This window comes from Mesoplodon mirus (genome assembly GCF_964341445.2).
Source record: "Mesoplodon mirus genome assembly, chromosome: 16".
Classification (NCBI taxonomy): Eukaryota; Metazoa; Chordata; class Mammalia; order Artiodactyla; family Ziphiidae; genus Mesoplodon; species Mesoplodon mirus.
In genome coordinates, this window is record NC_138992.1 from 1,592,395 (window position 1) to 1,601,788 (window position 9,394).

Here is a 9,394-nt window from a genome sequence, read left to right on the forward strand (position 1 = left end):
ACCGCCGCCACCTGCGAGCAGATGGAGCTGGACCAGAGGACGACCGGCGGCCTCCACGCCTACCCCGCGCCCCGCGGCGGGCCGGTGGCCAAGCCCAACGTGATCCTGCAGATCGGGAAGTGCCGGGCGGAGATGCTGGAGCACGTGCGGAGGACCCACCGGCACCTGCTGACCGAGGTGTCCAAGCAGGTGGAGCGGGAGCTGAAGGGACTGCACCGCTCGGTGGGCAAGCTGGAGAGCAACCTGGACGGGTACGTGCCCACGGGGGACTCACAGCGCTGGAAGAAGTCCATCAAAGCCTGCCTGTGCCGCTGCCAGGAGACCATCGCCAACCTGGAGCGCTGGGTCAAGCGGGAGATGCACGTGTGGCGGGAGGTCTTCTACCGGCTGGAGAGGTGGGCCGACCGCCTGGAGTCCATGGGCGGCAAGTACCCGGTTGGCAGCAACCCCTCCCGCCACACAGTCTCCGTAGGTGTCGGGGGTCCCGAGAGCTACGGCCAGGAGGCTGACACCTACGACTACACCGTCAGCCCCTATGCCATCCCCCCACCACCGGCCGCAGGCGAGCTGCCCGGACAAGAGGCGGTGGAGGCCCAGCAGTACCCACCCTGGGGGCTGGGAGAGGACGGGCAGCCAAGCCCTGGCGTGGACACGCAGATCTTCGAGGACCCGCGGGAGTTCCTCAGCCACCTGGAGGAGTACCTGCGCCAGGTGGGCGGCTCCGAGGAGTACTGGCTGTCACAGATCCAGAACCACATGAATGGGCCGGCCAAGAAGTGGTGGGAGTACAAGCAGGGCTCAGTGAAGAACTGGGTGGAGTTCAAGAAGGAATTCCTGCAGTACAGCGAGGGCACGCTGTCACGAGAGGCCATCCAGCGTGAGCTGGACCTGCCGCAGAAGCAGGGAGAGCCACTGGACCAGTTCCTGTGGCGCAAGCGGGACCTGTACCAGACGCTGTACGTGGATGCCGAGGAAGAGGAGATCATCCAGTACGTGGTGGGCACCCTGCAGCCCAAGCTCAAGCGCTTCCTGCGGCCCCCGCTGCCCAAGACCCTGGAGCAGCTCATCCAGAAGGGCATGGAAGTGCAGGACGGCCTGGAGCAGGCGGCCGAGCCCGCCAGCCCCCGCCTGCCCACGGAGGAGGAGAGCGAGGCCCTCACGCCAGCCCTCACCAGCGACTCTGTAGCCAGTGACCGGACCCAGCCCGAATAGAGGGCGCAGGCCCCCCGCCTGCCCGCCGTGGCCTTTGCCCCCTGGGACTTCTGAGTGGGCTGACCCCTGCAGGAGGAGCCCTCGTCCTCATGCAGCTGGACACCCACCTCGGCCTCCTAGCCTGACTCTAACAGACACGTGTGATTCAGATGTAGGCAGCATCCCCCGAACAGCAGAGGGGCTCGCCTTCCCTGCAGGGCCCTGCCCCTTGCCCTCCCTCGGTCTGTCTTCCCCAGCATGGGCCGGCCTGGGCCAGTGACCCCACCCTCCATACTCTCAGGCCAGGACAGCTTCCTCATCCTGTTCAATGTCCTGGCCCTCTGGGCACTCAGAAACCCAGCATCCAGATGGCACGGGCCAGCAGGCACCAAGCTCAAGGGACACCCCAGAGCAGAAGCTCTGGCGGAACCAGTGCCCCAGGAGCCTGGGCTTCTGGGAAGCCACCTCTCCTGGCAGTCACCTCGTAGCCGACTGGCACCCCTGCCATGGCCCAGGGCAGCTGGCCAGCCTTGGGCAGTGTGGCTCCCTCCCCCTGGAAGAGAGCCGAAGCCAATAAAGGCAGCAGCAGCAGTGGCAGCAACAGACCTGGCGTCCCGGTGCCTCCTGGCCCCTCAGGTGAGCCCCTGCCCCATGGCACCACCGCCAGGGGGCACCGTAGAGCCGGGAGGGCCCCGGGCCAAGCCCACTTTCCAGGCCAGCCCGAGAGGCTCAGGGTCATCCGCATCCTCCGCATCCCCAGCAAGTTAGCTGCTCGGATGGGGTGGGGGTGACGTGGTGGGGAGGCGGGGAAGGAGCGGAGACCCCGGGGAGCCAGGAGAGGGAGCTGGGGTGGGAGCAGGGCTGGGGGAGTTCGCCGAGTCAGCTCTCACACCGACCGTGTTTTCTCTCTCGCCTCAGCACCACTGATTCACGCCAGCCTGGGGAGGGACCGAGCCCCGCTCGATGACTCACCCGTGGCAGGCGGAAGGTCCCACAGGGCCTGAGTCCTCGAATCCGGCGGAGGCAGCAACCGGCCCTGGAGCCAGGAGAGTGACAACGGGTGATGCAGGGGACCCCGCCCCTCGGCTGTCCTCACACGGGGCCCTCAAGCTCCTCCCAGCCCCCAGGCCCCAGGCCCCCCCTGCAGTCCTCTGGGTGGGCTGAGAAGCAGCCCTGGGAGAGCAGCCCTGTGACGTCCACCGCATGTCCCTCCTGTGCCACCCCTCCCGGCCTTGGCCCGTCCCTGAGTCCCTGACCATCCGCGTCTTCCTTCCTTTCAGGTCTCGAGGCTCCTGCAGAGCCTTTGCTGCTGTGCCTGGCAGTGCCTCCTCTCCTCTCCCCCTGCAAGCTGCCTGCATGAGAGGAGAAGTCTGAGGCCGGCGAGAGGCTGGTGGTGAAGACGGGCCAGCGTGAGGGCCGGGGCCTGCTGCTATGCCCGCCCCGCTGGCCGCCCGCCCGCCCCCAGGGCCGCCGCCCCGGGTCCGGCCTCGCTCCAGCCCAGGAACCGCTGCCCACTGCGTGGCCATCCTCTCCTGCCAGAGCTTGCCACGAGGCCCGGGGCTGAGACCAGAGCTGCTGCCCCTGCCTGGCGGCCCCAAGCCCAGCCCCAGGAGACCCGGCAGCCTTTGCTCCTGAGGCTCATGTGGGCCCTCTACCAGGCCCTGCCGTTGCCCAGGCCTGGACCCCCGCCTCCCCAAAGGCACCAACACCTTGGTGCTGGCCGGCTGCTCGTGTCTGCGGCCCAAGCAGGCCTGGTTGGGGGTTCCCTTTTCTGCCTGTCCACTGGGGGTTCCCAGCTTCGGGGGAATGACACAGGTAACTCTTCCAGCTCCCCCAGATTTTATTTTTTCACATAAGCCATAACCCATACTCCGAGGCTGGCGCAGGCAGCAGGGAGGCCCCAGGGTCCTCAAGAGGGTGTGGCCAACTCCCCGTCCCCCCAACAGATCAAGCCCTGAATGTCAGGCCAGGCCGTGTGCACCCTTGCCACCTTACCTGAAGACAAACTCTTTTTGTAAGATTTTGTTAATAAAACACTGAAACTTCTTGGCGTGTGTGTGCTGCTGTTTCTCTGCCGGCTGGGGCTGGCTGGAGGGGGGCTGTAGAGGGAAGCAGCTCAGGGCGGCCAGCTCCTAGAACCCAATGAGTACAGACTGAAGGGTCTCTGGGGACCTGAGACAGCCAGCGGTGGGAGTGACTGGGAAGGGCCGCTGTTCATGCTGAGCTGAGGACAGGCCCCCCGAACCCCCTGTACACTCTCCCACCCATTGCCCGCCCGGGTGGGCGTGGCGGGGGTGCTGGGCACTCGTCTGCTGCCAGGACTCAGCCCGCACAGAGGCCTGTGGGCCCAGGGGGGCTTCTCAGGCCCTGGATCGCTGGAGGATGGGGAAAGATCCCTGCTGGGAGGGGACCCTGGCAAGTCCTGGCTGCAGGGTCATAAGCTTGGTCTCCCTGAGCCTCACATTCCCCGTCTGCAAAACGGGCGAGCCATCAGTAATATAATCCATGCTGGGGCCCAAGACCTTAGAAATGAGAGCCGTCCGCGTTGGGTGGGGGCGGTCGACCTCACCTGCCTTCATGGGGAATGCCAGGTCCCTGAGAGAGATGGAGACATGGCCTGGAGGGGGCTCGGACCCAATACCAGCCACTGTTGAGTGAGAAGCAGGCCCGGGGAGGTAGACACTGAGAGGTTTGTTCCGAGCAGCTGGCTCGCGTGACTGTGGGGTGGTGGGGCCAGGCCACAGTCCGCAGGGCAGGTGGGACTCTCAGGCACGGGCTGGGCTGCCGTCCACAGGTGGGGTATCTCCCTCGGTGAAGGCTCAGCTCTGCTTTTCAGGCCCGTCAACTGATTGACCCAGGCCCACCCAGACCATCTAGCCTCAATCACACCCACAAAAGACCTTCAGAGCCACACGTAGATGGCGGTCTGATGGAATGCCTGGGGGCGGTGCCTAGCCAGGCTGACGGGTAAAAGTCCCCTCACAGCCGCCATGGTCAGCCACAGGTGCTTGTCGTCTGCCTGGCACCGGTCTTGCCCTCAGAAGGGGCTGCTTTGCTAGGTGGGGTGCCCGGCCAGGCGGTGCCAGCTCAGGCTCCCCGCCCCTCGCACGGGTGGGGCTGCCCCTGCTGAGAGGACGGAGCTGGGACGCACGGGGGACCTGGGGAGGCAGGAAACGAGCAGGTGCGGAGAACCGCCCGCTGCCAGGAAAGTCGTCACCCTCCACGCAGAGGGCGGCCCGAGTGTGATGCTCCCTGGTGGAAGGCCGCCTCTTCCCTGCTCTCCTTTATTCCTTTTAAATAATGAAAGTGCTGACGAGAATGGGGAAGGAAGCCGACAGGCACAGGAGGCTGGGCACCATGGTGATTCCTGAGAGGCAGTCATTTCTCTGGGAGAACTACTACCGCTCACGTGAGAAGCTGGGAGCCGTAGACGCCTTTTCCTTTTAATAAAAAGTTCCCGTCTGTAATTGCATGATTGTGGAGCAGGCAATCTGAGATGCAGCTCTGTGTCTCTGTGTCCCGAGAAAAGAGGTGGGAGGGCGGAGTGGGGTGTGGTGGCGGGGGCCGGAGGCCAGACCCCCAACAGACATCATGAAGCCCACAGCCCAAGCCCCGGGACATCCCCGTCCTGCCCATCCACATATCACAGACCTGGTCTCCTCTCCTCCCTGGAGGGCCGGGAGGCTGAGGCCTGGGAGGGCACAGCTGGGACTGGGGCTGGGGTTGCCAGGAAGCCCTGAGAGGCTAACCCTGCACAACCAGCTTGGAGGGGGCTTCTGAGCCAGGTGGGCTTGGGCTCAAGTCCCAGGGCCACTCTTTCTATAAAATCAAGTCTGCCTACGTAGCTGATGTGAGGGTTCAAGGGCACGGTGCCGGCCAGAGCAGGCACTCAGGATGCCCCCGAGGCTCAGCCGAGGCCGTCAGCAGGGCCCCGTGCCCCCGGTGGGCTTTCACGGCCCGTCAGTTTGGGTCTTATTGTGTGTGACTTGGTTGGCCACCCAGGGGTGTCACAGACTCTCTGTGCCTGCGGGTGGGGGGCACATAGCAAGTAGCTGGCCCACCTGAGGGTTCCAGAGGCCCACCTCCCTGGGTCCAAGGTGTGACGTGTGCTCCAGCCTCCCACGGGCCTCCCACCGGCCATCTCCCTTCTCTCTGCCTCAGTGAGCCCACGCCCAGCCGTCTGGGCCTGAGACAGGAGGCAGGAGGCTGGGGACACCTAAAGCCACTCCCCACCGTGAGACTTCAGGTGCCCCCAGGTGCACCGGCCCAGGGGACTGGGGCAGCTCTGGCTTGGGCAGTGGAGCTCAGGGGCCCAGGGCACTGCAGTCTCTCTGGATGGGCCCTGCCCCCTCCTGGGATGTCTGTGGTTTCCCCAACCCCAGGAAGCTGCCTTCCTCCAGGCCAAGGGTTTCCCCTACTGCTAACGCCGGGGTGCAGCACTCAACTCTGCCAGCAGAGAGGTGGCACAGAGGAGCTGCTGGGGCTCCCAGACGACGGGCTCCGCCCATGACGGGGTCGCCCGCGACGGGCCCCTTTCCACAGCCCCACCTTCCCAATGCTGAAACTGAGGCTCGGGGAGATGCAGGGACCTGCCCAGGATTCTCTGCCCTCCACGCCTCCTGGAATATGCTCAAAATACTGACTTCCTTGAAGGCCTGTTCCTGAACCCACATGTGCCTGACTCTGAGATCCAAGCTGGTTCTACCACTGGGGCTGCTGCTTTAAAGAACGAGGCAGGCACTGAGTTTGCAGTGGCCCTGCTGAGGGTCAGAGGACTGTCTACGGGAGGACAATGTGCTTCCCGGTCCCAATGACCCTGTCCCCAACAACCCCTGACCCTGGTCACCCATGGACCCCTCCCCTTGGCCCCTCATGACCCCTGCTTCTGATCAGTCGCTGATCCCGGCCCGGCCTGCCCACCGGCCCAAATTACAAGGCTCTCCTCGTGCCTCTTCCTCTCTTCCGGTCCCCACCCACCCGCCCAGGGGCCCCCGCAGACCCGCCAGCACCACCCAGGGGCTCTCCCACGCTGCCTGCCGAGCTCCCAGCTGGCGCCCCACTTCTGCGGCAGCCGGGGCGGGTGGCATACATTAGCCTGTTTCCTCCAGGAAGGAGGCCGGGCGGCCCCAGCGCCCAGCCCCCAGCTCTGGGGGGACCCAGATGTGAGGGCAGCAGCTGGAGGGGGCTCCTCTGGCCCTCAGTTACCACTCCTCTCTGTGATGGAGCCTCAGAGCTGGAATGGCCTCTCCTATGGACAGGGAAACTGAGGCCCAAGAGAAGCAGGAGTCCCCCAGATGGCTTCCTCTGCATCTCTGCTGGCCTCGGGTGGGCCCCATCCTCTGGGTCCCACCTGCCCTCTGTCAGTGACCCTGAACCGGTGTCACTCTGCCTATCCAAACCAGCTGTGCTCTCTTAGCCACTCCCAACACCGAAGAGGACCCCACAGTGCCCGTGCTGATCCTGGGCCCCCCTCAGGGAACCTCGGGAGAGCAGCGTGGCCTGGGGGCAGGAGCTGAAGCCAGACCCCAGGGCTGCGGAGTAGCTGGCGGCGTGGCCTTTGTGGAAGTGGGAAGCCGTGGGCAGGGCAGGGGTGCTCTCTCCAAGCCCCCCACCCTGGCTGGCCAGTCCTGCTCTTCTCTCTGCACCCACCTGTCCACCTGAAGCTGCGGCTCTGCCCCCAGCCTGGGTCTCCCCGTCTCACGATGGCCCCGTTGCGGCTGGGATCCTAGGAAGGTCCTGGCCTCCCCGCAGCCCACGGCCCCAGGCTCCCCCCGCACCCCCACTCAGCCCCGTTCCCGGGCAAGCTGGCTGAGGCTCCGTGTCTCCTCTGTACCTGCCACAGAGAACTAGTCATCCGCCAGCTTCAGGCATCATGGAACCCGTCCCCGAGCAGCACACCTCCTGCCTCTCCCCAGGAGGCCAGATCGTCATCTCTGCGAACTTCATATTCCGTGTTCAGTTATCCCAACCTGGCATCTTCCTGGCCAGAGAATTTGTTTTCCTTTCTTATACGACGTTTTGTTTCTTCCTGGGATTTCGAATAGCTTCTCTCATTCTATCTACCATCACCACACACTCGCTTCTCCCTCAGAGATGCCACCGTATAAGACTTCCCACTGGGCTCTGCTTGTGCGTTTGGTTTGCGTTGCTCTGTTTCCCGGAACCCCCTTCCTGGGATAAAAGGATCTTTAAAGAATAAAATCGCTACCAGGAAGGTCCTGAGCCCAGCTCTCTAAATGTCTCCCAGGGCTTCTGGATGAAGCCCCAGTTCCAAGCCAGCCCCCAGGGCCCCGCAGTGGAAGGTGACGCCTACTCCCCAGCCCCCCTTCTGCAGCTGTCCCCAGCCCCCCGTGTCCCCTCCTTCTACACCCACCCCTCTGCCTCTGCCTCCTCTGTCTCCTGCCCTCTGGTCCCTCCCCATCCCGCCAGGCACTGTCCTTCCAGAATCCCTTAGAAGCAAACCTCCGCCACCATTCTCTCCCAAAGGCCCCTGCCTGCTGCCTGGCTCTCATTAGCTGTTTCCTGCCACCCACCTCTGGCCACCAGGCACTGCGGCAGAATGCCTCCTTCCTCTGACTGCTCTCCGTGAAGGAGCCCTGGACCTCGGGCACGGCCCCACCTCAGGGGCCTCCGAGCACAGCCTCCTGAGCTCAGAACCAGAAAGGCCCAGGGCTGCCAGGTGTCTGTCCCCTCCCCTGTCCATGGCTAAGCCCCAAGCTTGGCTCTGACCCATGAAGGAGCCTCGAAGGCAGCTGGGGCTCAGCTGGAAAGGGCCGGGGTGGGGGCCAGCCGGTGCCCTGACTCCGAGCTGTAGCCCCGTACAGAGCAAGCCAAGCCTGGCTCAGGGCACCCACGGGAGGAAAGTCTTGCTTAGAGGCTGCTCCCCAAAGACAGAAGCTTCCTGAGGACGGAGTAAGCCCCCCACGCTGAGGGTCACCAAACGGCTCAGACCACGGACCTCGGAGGCCCCCTCCGACACCACCCTTGCCTGCCTTTCTGACTGTCCCACTGGGAGCTGCCCACGGTACTCCCGCCTCCACCCCTTCTGCAGGGAATGGCCACCGTCTGCCGAACTCCTACTCATCCTCCAAAGCCCTGCCCTCCTACTCGCCTCCACGGAGACCTCCCTGCCCCGCGCCCTTGACGTCACCTCTTGGGTCCTCCCCATCCCATCCCTCCTTGTCCTGGCGGTCCCTCCCTGAGGACAGAGGCCCCCATGCCAGCCCCGCACCCCTTCCTGGCCCTTGCGCATGCCGGGGGTCTGTCTGCCTCTCCTCTCCTCGGAGGGCCCTGGGCTCCGTGCTCCTGCTGCTGGATTGTCTGGCATCTTCCGTGCCAGGAGTCTGGGCTGTGAAGGAGGCTATTTTTAGCCTCTGTTATCCCCGTAATTATCTTGTCTTTGTTTTGCCCTGGTGCTTGGTACATTTCTGCTGGAAAATGTTAGTCTGTCTCTCTGCACTCAGGAGAAACGGGGACGAGGGACACCTGCCCTGGAGGGAGGGTGTCAGGCACGGCGGTCAGAGAGCCTTCTCGGATCACACTGCTCTGTCCGCTGTGGGGGACGTTGGCTCCACTTAACAAAGGCCAGGAGGGCCTTACAGGAAGTTCTGACCCCTCCCAATCAAAGGGCACCGGGGGTCCCAGACGATGAGCCCCTCTTGTGCCCCCACAGCCTCAAAAACAAGCTGGTGGGGGAGGTGCACTGGAACCATTTGTACAGTGAATTCTCACCAGTGAGGATTCAGACCTGGTTTGGGGGAGCAGAAACACTGCTCTCCTCTGACCCCTGGATGAAGCAAGATCTTGTGGTCCTCTTAGACCCCTGCATCTCCTGGAGTCCTGTCCTTGGTAGGAAGGACACCTGTGCTCCTGCTGCTCCTTGAAGCCTGTGAGGCGTCCTTACCTGGGGTTTGCTCCTTTTAGCAAGTGTGGGAAAACCCGATGCTCTGCGGGGCTTCCCCAGCAAGAACAGATGGGGCGTGGGCGCCCACACTGCAGGCTGGGGCTGGGATTCTAAGTCCTTCCTCGGGCTGGAGGTACCTATGGGAAGGGAACATGGAATGAGCTGTCTCAGCCGGTGGTGGTGGGGCAGGTGACACACCCAAGGATCTGGGGCCAGCACCCGCCCAGGATTCCAGCTCCCAACCCCCAGACCACAATGCATGCCCTCAGATCTGCCTCCTGAAATTATCTGGTAGCCCTG

The 9,394-nt window shown here is 64.1% G+C and overlaps 1 protein-coding gene across 1 annotated transcript; it reads left to right on the plus strand.

Moving 5' to 3' along the window:
• On the plus strand, positions 1-1,212 carry ARC (activity regulated cytoskeleton associated protein; the record flags this gene model as incomplete). The annotated part of the gene is made up of 1 exon (XM_082601102.1): positions 1-1,212. Exon 1 carries the CDS (start codon positions 22-24, stop codon positions 1,210-1,212), a length of 1,191 nt encoding a protein of 396 aa, XP_082457228.1. The 5' UTR covers positions 1-21.
• Positions 1,213-9,394: the final 8,182 nt, after the last annotated feature.